Source organism: Tupaia chinensis, unplaced genomic scaffold (assembly GCF_000334495.1).
Source record: "Tupaia chinensis unplaced genomic scaffold, TupChi_1.0 Scaffold000066_1, whole genome shotgun sequence".
Lineage (NCBI taxonomy): Eukaryota > Metazoa > Chordata > Mammalia > Scandentia > Tupaiidae > Tupaia > Tupaia belangeri.
This window is the reverse complement of record NW_006159525.1, coordinates 5,292,402-5,309,296: the sequence shown is the minus strand read 5'-3', so window position 1 is coordinate 5,309,296 and position 16,895 is coordinate 5,292,402. Positions and strand designations below refer to the sequence as shown.

General features: G+C 44.1%; 1 protein-coding gene across 2 annotated transcripts in view; it reads right to left on the bottom strand.

Annotated features, from left to right (window-relative positions):
- The window catches only part of ZNF217 (zinc finger protein 217), a 47,016-nt gene that overhangs the window by 14,386 nt on the left and 15,735 nt on the right, over positions 1-16,895 (bottom strand). For both annotated transcript variants that reach the window (XM_006141901.3, XM_027766361.1), the window contains exon 2: positions 1,750-3,517. In XM_006141901.3, the coding sequence (XP_006141963.1) occupies positions 1,750-3,142 (1,393 nt within the window). In that variant the 5' untranslated portion in view covers positions 3,143-3,517. The remainder of the gene's footprint in view (positions 1-1,749; positions 3,518-16,895) is intronic.

Below are 16,895 nucleotides of genomic sequence, written 5' to 3'. Positions count from 1 at the left end.
AGGAATCACTCAGCCAACTGGAGGTCTGTGTCACGGAGCCTTTTTAATGATAGCATTAAATACCACATGGTGTTTTCTAGATTTCTGAAAACTGAAGCTTCACTGTCTGTAAAAGGCTAGCGCTCCTATGTCCCAGAAACTCAACCTCCTACATACCCGTCTGAAAACTACTGCTCTCACGCCAGTCACAGAACCAGAGAAAGCAACAGGCACCGGCTGAAGAGCAGGCTGAGAGTCAGACACAACCTACGGCCAAATTCATCCTACAGGGCAGCCGCGGTGACACAGTAACGCATCACTCTGTGATGCTGAAGTCACAGGGAGGGCCTGGGTTCGCGTCCTTGGTCTCCTAGTACATTCTAATGCACGTGCCCACTCTGGGGTGGACTTAGCAAGGGGACCCTACTGGGGGCCCCTCTCTCTAATAAACTTCAACATTTATCATGCGTTCCCTTGAGAGTTCTTACAGCACTTCAAACACAACATTACACTAACGATGAAAAGCAGGGACCTGTCTGAACTGGAGACCACTTTTGTAAATGACAACGTCTCTAGGAGCAGTTCATGTTCTGGCACTAATTTGTGATTACGAACTACAAACCAGGGATCTTTTTTCTCCCTTTACAGAAAAGGAAAGGGGGAGAAAGGGAACAAAAAGAAGAGACTGAAATAGGGCCTCCGATTAGCTAGGATCACAGGTGCATACAACTGCCCTGGCCTCCCATGTGGCTTTCTGCCTCCCAAGTGGTGGCGCTACCAGTGCCCCACACCATGGCTGGGCCAAGCGCTTTTTAAAATTTTTTTAGGCAACAAAATGTTAAAGGACTATGAGATGCTCTGGTTGAAGTAAGGTGGAATCCTCTGCCCTACACAGCTTTAGCCTGTGGGGGCACAGGAGATAAGAGGTGAGCAAGCCTTTGGTGACAGCTTGCTTCTATGAATGCCACTAGAACACTCAAAGTCTAACCAAGCAAATGAGCTCTTGAAACTATTCAGTATGGTCACACCCCTGCATTTCACACCTAAACTGCCCAGGTTACTGAGACATTTATAGATGGATACTAGCCTCACAGATGTGGAGGACCACACCCAACGGTCTCCCAAACCATCACATCTTGCTCTGCTTGACAGTCACTTCCAGTGGCCTCTGTGTCTACTAGAAATCCATTTGGAATAAACGTGTGAGAACTAAGCCTAGAAGGACAGGGAAGTTTGCGTCCATGGGGTAGCTTGTTTTTACAGGTAACATCAGGAAAGCTGGAAAGCTAAGTGAAGACCTGGGTCTCTTAGAATTGACACCAACTGACACTGGGGCAGATCACTCTGATGTGCTGCATCTGCACACTGCAGGACACTGAGCAGCAGCACCCTGGCCACTGCCCGCTCAATGCAGCTCACAGGGATGCAGGTGTGCACACGTGTACACCCCCCACACACACAGCTGTGGCAATCAGAGATGTCTCCATACACTGCCAGTCGTTGATTGGGAGCAAAATTGCCCCAGCTGAGAAACATCACTTTGGGCTGATGCAGTTATCAAAATGCAATGTGTGCTCCTTGCAAGCAAAATATAAAATCACAGAACTTCCACAACGATGAAAAATGTTGATAGGCCTTATAACTCAACACTACTATTACAGAAATGGGAAAATGAATGACCAAAGAGGCCAAAAAAAGCCTGGGCTTGTGCACAGCTCTGCAAATTCTCGGACGTGGAGATAGGGGACAGCAAGTAGCGGAGCATCTTACCCACGGGGAGCCCTTCAGAAAGCCCGTCCTCAGATCCGTCTTCAGAACCACCTTCTCCTCGCTCCACGGCCCCATTTTCATCCAGGGAAGTGGTGAGGTCTGGAGAGCTCATCCCAGGCTGCCCTCCGTCCACAGACGTGGGGGGAGACTCCGGGCCCATCTTCCTGTCTTTCTTGTGCACTCGGGAGTGTAAGACCAGCTGGTGGTAGGTTCGGAAGGCTTTGCCACACTCGGAGCAGTGTGTCGGCTTCTCTTTACTGCTGGGTACCTTGGCATCCGCATCCCCGGAAGGCACTTCACCATGGGAGTGTCGGGCCTTCTCCTTCTCTTGTGAGAGGCCTGTGCAGCTGCCCTTGTTTGTTCTGGACTTTCCAGAACCTTCCGAATGGCTTTTACTCACGCTCCAGATTTCTCCATATTCTTCCTTCTCTGAACTTGAATCCTCGTTGTCAGTGCTTCCTTCTTGCCCTGACTCCTTCACTTCTTGGGCGACGGCAACTTTTCCTTTGGTAGCCAGCTGCCACGCCTGATAGGTAGTAAAAGGATCGAGCTGAGGTATCCATTGCACAGGCTTCTTCGTGGTCTCAGGGTGACACTTGGGTCTCAAGTTCAAAAACTGCAGAAACTCTTGCCTGGGAGACGGCATTCCCTCTGGCTGTGTGTCTGTCTGGGGACTGCTGATCCCGGAAGCAGTGTCTTTGGTGTGCCGCTTGCTGTGCTCAATTAGACTTTCTTTATTTGGAAATAGGAAGCCACAAACCATGCAGATTTTGTAAGGAGATGAGACGCTCTCAGCTGTGTGTGCCTGCACGACCTCGTTGATGGTTACCGGGCTCTCCAGGCCTTGCTGTAGCTTGCTCCTGGCCCCGGACTTGCCGTTATGTGTCCGCATGTGGTTTTTCAGAAACCACGGCTCCTTGAACCTCCTCCCGCACAAGGTGCACCCATAGGTGAAGGAGTCCTTGTGCTTCCTCATGTGGAGCTCCACGTCGAAGGCGACGCGGAAGGTCTGCCCGCACACTTCACAGCTCAGGTCTTCGTTTTCCTTGCAGTTCTTGTCCTTTGGAGGTTCCACTCGCACTTGACTTTTATCCAGAGGACTAAGGTACTCTGCTTCGACGCGCAGAACTGCCGGCTCACAGAGGGTAGGCCGGTGTTGCATTAAGACGTGCTTGTTAAGGTCTTCGGGGTGCGTGAAGGTCTGACTGCAGAACATGCAGTCCAGGGGCAGGTACCCTTCTAGCTGGATGATGCTCTTGTCTTGCGGAGCTCGAAAAGGCACAGCAGCGGCCCCTTTCATCGACACGGCATCCTCTATCTCCACCTGGGGCCCGAGAGAACTGCCGAGGACTTCAGGCCCGTCCATGTACACTAAGAGGGACTGAGTGGGCATGTTTCCTGCCACTTTGGGATTGTATAGAAAGTAAGGATCTCAGAGTTCCAAGAGGGAACCTCTGGAGTTGGAATAAGGCCACTTGTAAGACTAGTCACTCACACCTCCAGTAGCCCTGCTTCAAAACTAGAACAGATCTTATCACTTAGTTCCAAACCAAGTAGATTCTCCTCTAACTTATCTTCAGCAGTTGTAGGAATCTCAGGGATGGAGACTATTACAGGTTCTTTGCACAAACAAGGCATAGACTCTCCAGTGCTTTGATCCAAATATGAATCAGCACAAAGCTTTAGTTCTCTTCGTCTCCATTGAGTGAGTGATTCAGTTGAGCAAGAAGTCAATCCCAGCAATCTGGAGATGAGGGACTTCCAAAACCTAGAGGAAAAGCATAGCAACAGTTAGCCCCGCTCACAGAAGACTGGTCCAGAGGGTTCACATGGTCTTTCCCAGGGACAGAGAGGAAAGGGACCCAGTTCAGGCTCTTTAATATATATATAGTGCCAAGTGGCACAACAGTTGAGGCACTGGACTCCCACATGGCTAACCATGATTCAAGTCCTGAACCTGGTGGCTTGCTTTTTCACTTTCCCTCTTTCTCTGTGTGTCTGTCTCTGGTCAAGTTAAAATAAATGAAAATAAATGAGTAAGTAAGGGACCAGCATTTAGCGTAATGGCTATGTCGCTGGACTCCCACGTAGTGGACCGCGGTTCATGACCCAGACCCGGTGACTTAAAACTCACGCCGGGCGCGTGTGCATGGGTGCCCAAAGTCCCGAGAGGAGAATGGAGGATAAGGGATTGTGGTGTGGCCATCCCCCTTTTGAGGGGGGGGGGATTTCTCACTTTCTGTCTCTCTGTCTCTCTCTGTCTGCTTGGTGAACACACGCGCCCTATAGCAAAACAAAACTCAAAAAAAAAAAAAAAAGAGTAAGTAAATTAAATAAATACTTAATCTTTTAAATATGTAATATATAGTGCTTCCTGGTAAGCACACTTGCTAATTAAGTCACTGGCATTTTATACAGTCAGTACGCTTCTGAAATCAGCAGAATTTCATTCAGGAAGAAACTTAAGGCATGACTTTTTCTGACTTAAGTCTAGTAGTAATGTCAATTTTTAGGACAGAAACTATTCATTTCAACTGAATACATTTTAAATTCCATTAAAATGCACTTGTGCATCCTACAAACCGCCTCCCCAAATCTACAGATTGGGAAGAACTGGGAAAAATAAGATGACTAAAATTTTACACCCAGTGCTTAAACTTGCTTTATATATAAATCTACATACAAGAATCGTAAACACTCAGAAGAACACAGAGTAGACAACATATAGAGGTAGACAACATATAGAGGTAAACAACATAAGCACATAAAAAACAGGGCCTAAACGCCCCCATTCAAGAAACACAGGATACCCCAAGATGCTCACTCCTCACTCGTCTTGGCCAGGAGACTCTCATTAGACTACGGCTCAGGATACGCTAAACCCTCAATCCACTGTCCAAACCCCAGTTTGCGTTTACCAGCTGTGTGCTTTCCACAAGCCTCAGGAGGACGTCCCAGCCCAAACATATCGGGAAACACATATACAATGTGCACATTTAAAAGAAAAGCCTCAGAGAGAGCTGTTTCAACATGGCTTAGTCTTTCATCAGAAAGTGGATCCTCCCGTTTTTTTAATCCACCTTTTGCGTACTACATTGGCCAGGTGGAAAACGGATTACTTTATTTAGCTCTGCAGGCTCTGATTTAGAAGCTAATTTTCACTGTTGGAAAAGAATTAACCTCTAAAGCCAATACCTTCCACCTTTACAGCCATTATAGGAATTGTTTTCAAGTACTCCCAAGTACTTTAAAACTTCAATCAGTTCATTCTACCCAAGAAAATAAAAAGACATACAAACTAATCCTGCAGGTCAATGTGAAAAATAAACATTTTATGGGCTGGTAAGTAATGTGGTGGTTAGGGACACTGGATTCCCACATGGCCAACCGCGGTTCAAGTCCCAGACCTGGTAGCTTGCTTTCTTACTCCCCTCCTCCCCCTCACTCTGTCCCTCTCTGGTCAAATTAAAAATAAATAAATAAATAATAAAAATAAAGTTAATAAAATAGTTCTTTGGGGAAAAAAACACTTTATACTTTCCTTCTCTCCACTTCCTCTAAGAGCAAGAGCCTTATAGGCTCAGGGAAGTAAACCTCTCTTCCTCTTCTTTACACTCACAAATAAAAAAAAAAAAAAGAAAAAAGCCCATAGTACTCCTTTTTTTCTTTAGTTTTCAATAAACTAGATCTTTACCACTACGGCTTTTCTAAATAAGACTGAAGATCAAAGATTAAGGTGAAGAAAGAGTATACTGAAGTGTTTTATCTCCACTTCTCAGTCTTCTCTTTGTTGCCATCACAATGGATAAACACATGAGCTGGTTACCAGCCAGGTGCAATACACTAGAACACTCCAGAGACCGGAGTTCTAGTCTAAGTCAAACCTTAAAGCTGTCACCAGCATACACAGCTCATCGATGTCTACTTACTAGAAGGTGGTCCTCACAGTTCCAAAATTCTACTTTCTGAGGGCAGGGCTACCTACATAAAAGAACCTTCATGACTCCACTAACCAGGACATTAAACAACATTTGGATGTGGCACTGATCATTGATTGATGTTTCTGGGTGTCATTGACTCCTGCAAGAAGCATTTACTGGGGACCAGCAGGTGGCGTGGTGTTTAAGGTGCTGGACACTTCCACATGGCTGACTACGGTTCAAGTCCTGGACCTGGTGGCTTTCTCCTCCTCTCCCTCCCTCCACCTCTGATCAAATTTAAAAAATAAATAAATAAATGAATGAATAAATTAAATAAAATAATTCTTTAAAAAAAAAAGAAGAAGCATTTACTGAATGTCCCAGGCAATGTATTGTGTTTGTTTTGGTTTGGTGTTTTCTTTATTGCCAGATGGTGTGCATGCGCTGACAGAGAAGGAAAGGAGGGAAAGTGAGAGGCACCCCACGTGGGGCATGGTCACGACCACAATCCCTTCTTCTCCATCTCACATGTGCGCACACACCTCATGTTTCTTTCAAGACGTCGGGTCCAGGACTGGAAACGCGGGCCACGTGGTATCCAGCCACCTTAACCGCACCAGTTGCCCCTCCCTTTTAAATTTGCCACAGAGTATATATACTCACCAAAGAGAGACAGAGACAAAAAGCACCCCACCACTGGGGTGTGGTCACACTACAATCGTCTTTCCTCCACTTCCCCATCTTGTCAGGGTTTGGGGCACACAAACACACATATGCCCCCAGTGGTGTTCAAGCCCCCAGGTTCTGGATTCAAACTAGAGTCAGTCATGTAGAATCAGGCTTCCCTCAAGCACCAGGCTGCAGGGCCAGCCTTGGGCAATATTGTCACTTAAGAAGTAATAGGTGGTGTGGTGGTTAGGAGCATTGAACTTTCACATGGCTGACTGCGGTTCGAGTCCCAGACCTGGCAGCTTGCTTTCACACACCCTTTCTCTCTCAAGCTCTCACACTTTCTCTGTCCCTCTCTAGTCAAATGAAAATAAATAACTGAATAAAGTTAAATAAAATAATTCTTTAAAAAACAGAACAGCACTTTCTCTAGAAAGGCAACATGGATCCTGACAACACTGTTTTTACTAGGCAACAGCTAAAGGTGTAAGAGACTTAAGCCAATGATTTTTACACAACCCCATGGGACTTACATCCATTTGGATAAAGAAGCATTTACTTGAGGTTCTTCCTACTTTTAGGTGCTAAAATATCCTTTTTGATAAAATGACATAGCAGTGAAATAGGCTATAATGGGTTGTTTTGCAAAATCAAAGTTTGTCCCAATATCTGGTCTCAATCGCTTTTCTTTCTTTTTTAAGAAATGTGGCTATTCTGAATTCTTTTTAATTTTGAGAACCCTACTTTTCTATCAAAATCCTTTCCTGAAAAAGGAAAAAAAAAAAAAAAGACCCTGTACTCATAATCTCTGGCCCAAAAGTGGGTATATCCAATTCTGCTATTTCCTACCCAGAGTAACAGCAAAACTTGGTTTCTGTAAGTAGGCATCTTTAGCTCTGAATATTACGAATATCTAGTTAAGTCCCCCTCATTCTCTAATACAAGACTGTCTAAGATTACTACAGTGGTGTGAAGAACAAGTCAGGAGGCAAGATGGGAAAGAAACGACCTGAGGGGAAGGAAGAGCTTCCGTTCTGCCTGGAGAGTAAATTACAGGGGGAGACCAGAAAGTGAGGGAAGGTGTCCTAGGCCAAGGTCCTCTTGCACAGACAGGGAGAAAAGACCTTCCAGACAAAATGGAAGCACTATTTCCTCCAGGGAAGCATCCAGGACAGAGTCTGATAGTCATACTGTGCCCAACTGTCCTACCTCCAACATGACCTTGGGTCCCAGCAATCCTTACAGCTCACCCCAGAGGCTCCTCCCGACCTCACCTAGCCCAACCCCTCCCTATCCGCATTCTGTCTATATCTCAAATCATACTATTCCCTTATAACTATCTTTCTCTATCCCCCTGTGGACTGAAATCCTAAAGACAGAGATCTTGAGGCTTGTTCACTGCTTTCCCCAGTCCCTGCCCTGCCACAGGGTCAGGAGGTCAACAGACACCAGGGTGAAGACACTCCACCTAATTAGCAGAGTAGAATAGTCACAACGCACACCTTTGGCCTATCCTCGACCACAGCCTATCTGATGTTAAAATTAACTTGACTGGTCTTCAAAACTTCTGCATGACTATCTGCAGATGCCATCTAATTACCATTTTCTGCAACTTCAAGAGTGTAATTTAAAAAAAATCATAGTTAATCATACCATATGTTGACCAGCACAAGCAAAAACTACCCCCTCACCTTATGACCCACAGAACAAAAATGCTGGGTATGCCCAAGAATCTGAACGCAAATGCCCTCGGCTCTCAGAAACTCTAAGACACGCACCAGCCAGTGGCTCCGTGGTTGAGGCGACTGGATCTCCCATGTCCAACTGTGCACTTCTGAGTCCCCGACCAGAGGCTTAAAAAATTCCACTGGGCACATGTATGTACATGCACGAAAGCCCAAGAGGAGAAGAGATTCGGCCATGGCCACCGGCCCGCGGGGGTGCTTTCTCACTTTCCCTCTATGGCACACACAGCCCTCAGCAAATTAAAAAACAAAGAAACTGTAAAGTACATAGACAAAATTACTTCCCTAAACTCTAAGGTAATAAACCAGGTCTACAGCATTGAAAATCAATGTGCTAAACTAAAATCTGTAAAGTGACTGTAATAATAAAGAATGTAAGGTCAGGCTTCATCCGAATCGGGATTCTACTCCGATCACTGCCTATGGCCTAGCTGGCCTAGCTGCCCTGTCGGCAGAATAAAGGGTGTGTGTGCACATACCCAGCCTCGCCAGACCCTTCAGCTTCCCCACAGGAGCCAACGGTACACTGAGGCACCGCAGAGAAAACAAATCGTCTTTCTTGACAGAGAACTGGAGGGGGAAAGGACACTACAATCCAACACTACAACATGAACGCGTCCTGCCTGCTGCCTGCAAGAAAGTGAGCATTCTCAACACACTGCGCTTACTGAACGGCAATTTGAAAACTTACTTTTAAAAACATTTTGGAATCTTTACTCAGTTCAATGATAGAACCTCACCTTCAGTCATGTAAAGCCCATGAACAAGCTAAGTCAAGTGGTTTTTCAAAATCATCTTTTAGGGACCAGCAGTTAGCATAATGGCTATGTCACTGGACTCCCATGTAGTCGACCGAGGTTCGCGTCCCGGACCCAGTGGCTTAAACTCACGCCGGGCGCGTGTGCGTGTGCGCCCAAGATCCTGAGAGGAGAATGGAGGAGAAGGGACTGCGGTGTAGTCATCCCCCTGGGGAGTGATTCCTCGCTTTCTGTCTCTTGGTCTCACTCTGTCTATCTATTTGGCAAGTGCACCATGCCTTATAGCAAAAACCTCTCCAAAAAGAAAAAAGAAAAAAAATAGTAATATTTTATTATGAGACAACACTAGAGTTTAGTTTCTACAGTGATTGCTTAGGTGAATACTTTCCAAATTTACCACAAGATAATCTTTGAAATTCAAGAGGAATTGTATTACTACTATAACTACTGAAATTTAAGTCTGATTTTTTAAGACTTTTGCCACAGGGCACATGTGCTCACCAGAAAGAGAGAGAAAGAAAGTGAGAAATCACCCCTAAAGGGAATGGCCACACTGCAATCCCTTTTCTCTATTCTTCTCCTGGGATTTTGCACATGCACACACACTCACCCAGCATGATTTTCAAGCCACTGGGTCCAGGATTTGAACCACTGTCGGCCCTGTGGGAGTCCAACAGTGTAACCACAACACCAACTGCTGGCCAAATCTGATATGCTTTAGGCCACTACTTTAGTTCATTGACTTGTGACCTAAGCTTACTGTGAATTCTCTCTATTGATCTATAAACCAGGAGATATGAAACATTATATAGGGCTGGCAGGCAGTGTGATGACTAAGGTGTTGGACGCCACACGGCCTACCACAGTTTGAGTCCAGATTGGCAGCTTGCTTTCTGTCTCCCTCTGGTGAGCACACATGTCTTATTATCAATTTTTTTAATGAATAAAATTGTTTAAATAAAATGAAAAAATAAATAAGAAACACATATAGTCCTTAATGAAAAGTATAATAATCTTTGCTTAAGACACAACAAATTATGGGTGACCGCCACCTTGCAAATAATTGCTCTAACTTGGAAATAGTGTTCTTAATACAGATTGCACTCAAACTGTTAACCTCTAGAGACAACACATCTGTTTCAGCTGAACAGGTTATCTACCATTCTTGATATGAAAGTTATCTACTACCATATGAAGCAATAAAAGTATTCAAAGTCCTCTGAAACTGCGAAAAACACAAAAAGCTATACATAGATAAGTGATGTACAGTGTTCCTAAAAATCTACTTTACCTCAAGTTACTAAACTATCTAAACAGTTATTAAAACAGTCAAGGGCTGGGCTGGCAGGTGGCACGGTGGTTTAGGTGCTGGACTCCCACATGTCCTGGACCTGGTGGCTTACTTTCTCACTTTCTCTCTCTATCTAGTCAAATTAAAAATAATAACAATAACAAAACAATTCTTTTTTTTTTTTTTGGAGAGGTTTTCGCTATAGGGCACGAGCGCTCGCCAGGCAGAGAGAGAGATAGAGACAGAAAGCGAGAAATCACCCCCCAGGGGGGATGGCCACGCCGCAATCCCTTCTCCTCCATTCTCCTCTCGGGATCTTGGGCACGCACGCACACACGCCCAGCGTGAGTTTTAAGCCACCAGGTCCGGGATGCGAATCACGGTCGACTACGTGGGAGTCCAGCAACATAGCCATTACGCTAACTGCTGGTTCCCAACAAAACAATTCTTAAAAAAAAAAATAAATAAAAATTCAAGGGCCAATAAAAGTTTTTCTTTTTTTTAGTTTAAAAAAAAAAGAAACTGCCAGGTGGTGCGGTTGTTAAAGGCACTGGGTCTCACACGGAGGATGCCATGATTTCAATCCTGGACCCAGAACCTGGAAAACACACCAAGTGTGCGCGTAAGGAAAACGGAGCAGAGGGAATAGCATGGGCCATCCTCCTTTTGGGGGTGATTTCTCACTTTCCCTGTCTGTCTTCGTCTCCCTCAAGTTGTGCACAGGCCCTAGGGGGAAGGGAATCAACATAAACTGCTTCTCCGGCCGACTCATTTGCACATTTAAAACTACAAAATTATCTCTAAGATCTAGTAGGAATCTTACAGTCTTTCTCTAAGTTTTCCTCCTTCCAAGGAACTCATTAAAGTTACACCCATGAACGAAATGAAATGGTCAACTCAATTTTCCTAATCTAGCAGGGTAAAGCTGTTTAAAAGTTAAGCAAATGGGGCCAGCAGGTGATGTAGCAGGTTAGGCACTGGACCAACAAACATGGCCAACAAACAGTTCAAGTCCCAGACCTAGAAGCTTCCTTATTTTCTGTCTCTCATCTTAGGAGTATACATGGCCTATAACAAATCTTTTAAAAAGGCAATCATAATAATAACAATAAACCAAATAATTCTTAAAGAAAAAAAGTGAATAAGAGATGAAAATATTCAAAGTTTCTATTCATCATAACCTAAACTGTTCAAAGACCAAACTTGGGAAAATCCTATAGAAAATTATCTCATTTTCTTCAAGCTGTCTATAAATGCTCAGTTTTAATAATAACTGGAAGCCAAAGTACTATACAAATGATCATATTAATGTATTTGAGTATCATAATTAGAAAATGCCTTACTAGGGGCTGGCAGGTGGTGTGGTGGTTAAGGTGCTGGACTCCCACATGGCCAATTGCAGTTCGAGTCCGGACCTAGTGATTTGCTTTCTCACTGTCCCTTTCTCTCTGTCTCTTTGGTCAAATTAAAAAATAACAACAAATTAAATAAATAATTCAAATATAATGTTTGTAGTTCAAAAAAAAGAAAGAAACCGCCTTATGAATCCCCAATCAGTGAGGTCAGTTAAAGATCATCATGAGAATTAAAGCACCACACATCAGTTTTAGTTTCAATATTATCCATATAAACAGCTACTATGACTTACAAACTGGCTTTCGAAAACTCCATCATAGATCTGAAAGAGAGCTATAAGGAAATTTTTTTTTAAATGTTTATTAGGCACAAGTATCACTATCACTGAGTTTCTACCTTACTTAACCAGTACAGTCTTAAATATCTTGAAGACTTAACAGGATTAACTGCTCACACACACACACACACACACACACACACACACACAGATTTCAGGAAGTTAAAAAATATCTTTACCTATACTCACAACCTCTTTACAAACACTGAACATATCTCTGTGAGTAACTACGCACATCAATACACAAATAACTGTGTGTGTGTACATGTGTGTGTGTGTGTTCAACAATGCCCATCACATTCAGCCCACTACACCACTGCACCTCACACCACTTTTCCCAGAAGGTCAAATGATAAGTGTTCTCAATTAGACCCAATTTAACTAACTTCTGATTAAACACAAGCTTGGGCAATCCAATAGATCTTTCTTTAGCAACACGTAAATATTCCCCTCCCTATCTTTTGTTTAATAAATATTAAAGTTGTATGTCTGGCTCTTTCAAGTCATCTGTTTGCTTTCAAAATTAAGGGAGAAAAGTCTTTAACAGGATGGTCACTGTATAGTAGCTTACACACTAACCCTAAAAACCATATCCACTGTTTACAAGAAAGATAAGAAAGAAAAAGAAAACCGCTTCTGGTATAACTAAATTGTTTACGTTTCCTGATTTGACATAGGTAAGAAAAAGTAAAAACACGTTATTTCTCCTAGTGCTGAGTGAAGAACGGATCTGGAGCACATCTGCCATACCTGAAACATTAAATGCTTTTTTTCTCCAGTTCATTTCATTCCATTTTAAAATGTGAAACCTTCCCAGACAAATTAGCAACTAGTAAGCAATACAAAAATACTGTATGAACACATTAAAAAAAGACAGCACCTGGCTCTAGGGTCGGAAGCTCTTCTCTATGAAGTGGAAGCATGTGTATTTTGAAACAACTTGGGAAAAGCTTCCAGACAAAGGCTCAGGAATTAAACGAATTCTCTCATACAAGTTGCTCAGCTGTCTTCTCAAGTGTAGTAATTTTATTTCTCAACCTGATCACAAAATTACCAAACTGGCCTCGAATTTCCAGTAACTCAGTTCTGTTGATGGCTGGGGCAGGAAGTAATGGGGGTGTTTAGAACAGTCAGTCAGCAAATGTTCAAATGTAAAGTTCTTTCACAAGCATTCCAACGTTAAATATAAAAGGGTAATTTGCGGTGGCAGCTGGCTAACAGGGGCTTCCCTCCTGTTTATGTGGAAGATCGATGTGTACCAGAATTAAGCTTGCTCATCATTAGCTGCCGATTTTAGGAAAGAATGGTCCCTGTCCTTCCACTTCCTCAAAGTCAGATTTCTATCTGCCCTCGTGGTCTAAATTCAAAAACCTTTGCCCCACATACCACTGCGAATTTGTCTAACTACATTACTGGCTGGAGTTAAATAATCCAAGATTGCCTTACTCCAAAAGCCAACATTTCATAAAAATGTTTAAACTGCCCCCCAAGTGAGGCCATTACGTTGTATTTAATAACCAGGCGCCCCACACCCGAGTTTAAGAAATTTCCTGCTGTCTTTGTGTAATACATTCTTTCTTCCACGTGCATTTATAGTAGTTAACGCCCCTCCCCCCAAAATCTGGAGATAAGGTGACTGAATGGAGCCTCCACCATTGTCACAAGTTTCATTTACATGCTGTAACCAAGCCCTTCCCTGTTTCGAATATTTAACATGTGGGATGCCTTTAATTCCATTTCAGGAGCTGTTGTGTCAATTCCTTCCAGGTTCTCATTTTTTAATACCCCAGTAATTTGGAAACTGTGCTATAAATCCCAATTCTAGTCATTTAAAATATCATTACATTTATTTTCTGCTACTGGGATACCCGTCAGTGTACAACTGTCTCATGTTTTTCACTCCTACTTGACAATTCTAAAGCTTGAACACACAGAGCCACTGCACGGGCCTGGAGCTCCACCTTTCCAATTAATTTACTAAACATACTGCCATGGGATTAAACTGCAATGAGACATTAGGAAATGAACCATTTGAAAGAAATCATACCCAGCAACTCTAGCCACCTTAACATACAGGCCATACTGGCATACATGAGGTGAACCCCTCTGAACTGGGTTTTTCTTAAGTAAATGGAAACAAAGCTTCATGTAAAACATAAAAAGGTCCAACACTGACTTCCAGAAGCCAGCCAGATAAAAGTAGATCCTTTTATAAGCAGTGTGTTTTAAGCAGTCAAGAGTCATTAAAACTACTCCAAAGTTCTTATCCACCAATACCATGTTTGTGACAACTGGGAGGAAAGAATGTAATTTCATAAAGTGGGAATAATAGCACATCTTTGGGGACCCCTGAGGCTCTAATCAAGCATCTCAGAATTAAGAGTGCTCCAGGGTGGGGACAGTTACCCTGCTGTGGCAAAAACACAGCATTTCATGATAAATGTAGTTAAAAAGAAAAAAGTGATTAGCCTTTATCTGCAGTGAGGAGACAGGACTTAGTCACTGGCAGGCCATTATATTCCCTAATTATTGCATCAGTTTATAAGTGACTTGATGATTAAGTCTTATTTTCAGATTTCCTCTAAAACAAGTCCACTGGAAGAGGATTAGAGCCCCTATTCCTCCCAGAAGTCTCACTGCCAAAACTGGATGACTACAAAGAGAATGCAAATCTACCCCCACCTTAAAGGCACATTCAAACCTTCACTCCCCCCTTCCGCCTCTACTACCTAGAAAAAAAATTTTTGAGCTGTTATCGAAATAGATTCTTCACTGTAAAGGGGGGGGGATTTTTTCTATAAATTTTTCTAAGTGGTCTATTAAGTTCCGTTTTCTGAGCAAGAAGTGAAAGGGAAGAATAAGTCCAAGAGAACTGTTAAACTTCGATCTCAGAAGTTATTTAAAAAAAAAAAAAAATCAAAGGTCAAACTGCAAAGTGTTTAGGAAGGTGTTGTGAAGATCCGAGGATGAGGAGAAGTTTGGACACTAAAGAACATTGTGTGTTCTTCATTAAAAGTCACCACCTTTCCCTCTACTTCCTCCTTCTCTATGCAAATAAATGTGCAATTTTAAAGGGCTAGCCTTCCACCCACCAAATAATTAAAATTCCAAACTCCCATATTAACCCTATTCTAACGATTCAAATACATTGTCTTTTAACTATTGACAAGTAAATTTTTGGAGAAGTCACTCCCTCTTGAATTTAATACTCTGTTACATAACTGATTAAAAATGGCAGCAATGGGGGGAAGACTTCGATTAAAACGTCAGGATTAAAAAACAACAACAAAACATTACTAGTCTCCAGAACACTGAACAAAACAGTTTCTAAAATAAACATGACTTCTCAGAAGGAAAAGTCATCTGCCATTAAGGACACACCTTAAAACTTCTTAGCACACATTAACTAAGCAAGCACAAACTAGTGGTTGACTGTTATATTTTCAGACAAAAAGCAATTAGGTTATTACTCTGCACTTGTCACTGCAGACACAGAAGGGCTTTTTAGAAACTCCTGATCTATTACTCATTCTCCAAGTATTATAAAAGTTAGCATTTTAAGTCTTATTTGATATCAATCAAGGCAGCCTAGCCACTTCAGGGGAGGAAAAAAGTACAGTAAAATAGAAGCATTTTAAATGTACTTCTTGACACATACAAAGGAGAAGGTGAAAAGCCCCCTAAAACCCCTACCTAGTCGCCAGGCCTGGACGGCAGCTGTTGTTCCCTTGCCTTTTCTTTTGTTGAGCTTAATCTCATGTCAACTCATTCAACCAACTCAAAAGCGATGAAGACATAATTGAATCAACCTGAACTAAATCAGACCTAGGCTTCTTAAAACACACAGCTTAATGGTTCCAAACGATCCAGAACACTAGGAAACCAGCCACGCTGCAGGATCCACGGGGGTCAGTAATACCCAACTCCCAACTGGCCAATGGACCACTGCAACCGCCATTTATTCAATTCAGTTTAGGAATGTTCAGCGCTCTAAGCCCCATAGGCTGATTCAGAAAGATAAATTGAGGCAAGGAATTTCACTGGATCAACACACCAAAGGTTCAAGCCTTGAAATGACTTTTTTTTGGGGGGGGGTGTAAGTTTCTGCGTTTCGAGTGTAGGCGGGATAATGGGGTTCAAGAACTTGCCACTGGAGGCTTTTTCTTGCTCCAGTAACTGAATCTTGCGGAAAACTCCCCGCCCGCTCTCCCCACCCCCCACCCCGCCCAAGAATGCGGCTTCCCGTCCTCGGTGGCCCTTCCCTGAATCCTAAAATGTGGGTTCCAACTCGGGCCCTGAACGCCCTTCTCTCCGAGCAGGACCGCCCAGGCAGCCCCAAACCCATCCTCGAGGGCCCCAGCAGCACCCTCCCCATCCCGTCCGGCTGGCGCTTTGGGGCCAAAACGAGAGGAAAGAGGGCTCTGCATCTGAAGCCGGGCGTTTCACCACCCGGCGCCTCCTGGCAGAAACTTCCCTTTAAAAAAAGAAAGCGAGCAGCACTTTGGGGCTAACGTTTCACTGTCCCCTGCCCCTCCGAGTTCCTGGTCGTGCTTGCTGGGAGTTTCGGGTCTCCCACCAGAACAGAGTGGTAAAGATATCCCTGAACTCTTCATGGGGCACTGAAAGTGTTTTTTTTAAATCCTTAAAAGACGAGGGGGGGGAAAAAATCTCATCACACACATCCAGGAAACGCACCGGGTGCACCGCCTGCTCAGAGACTCCCGAGAGGGATTTGGGGGCTCCTGGGAGCTCCGGGGGTGCGCGTCGGGCTCAGGGGCCAGGATCCCCACCACCACCACCGCAGCCCCTATAGACGCGCCCTCCATCCGTCGGTATGGACCGTCCGGGCCATTGTCTGCGGGGGACGCCTGTGAGGACGCATTGTTTTGGCTGTTCCCAACTTGCCCCGGCCCCTCCCGGGCCATCACTGGGGACCGGCGCCGGCCCCCTCCGCCCCCCAAGGCCGGGCGGGCACGCCGGGAGCCCAGCGGGCGGAGCGACCCAACTTTTCGGAGCAGCAGCTCACCCACCCGCCCACGCAGCCCCCGGGCTCTCTCCGACCGGCTCCTT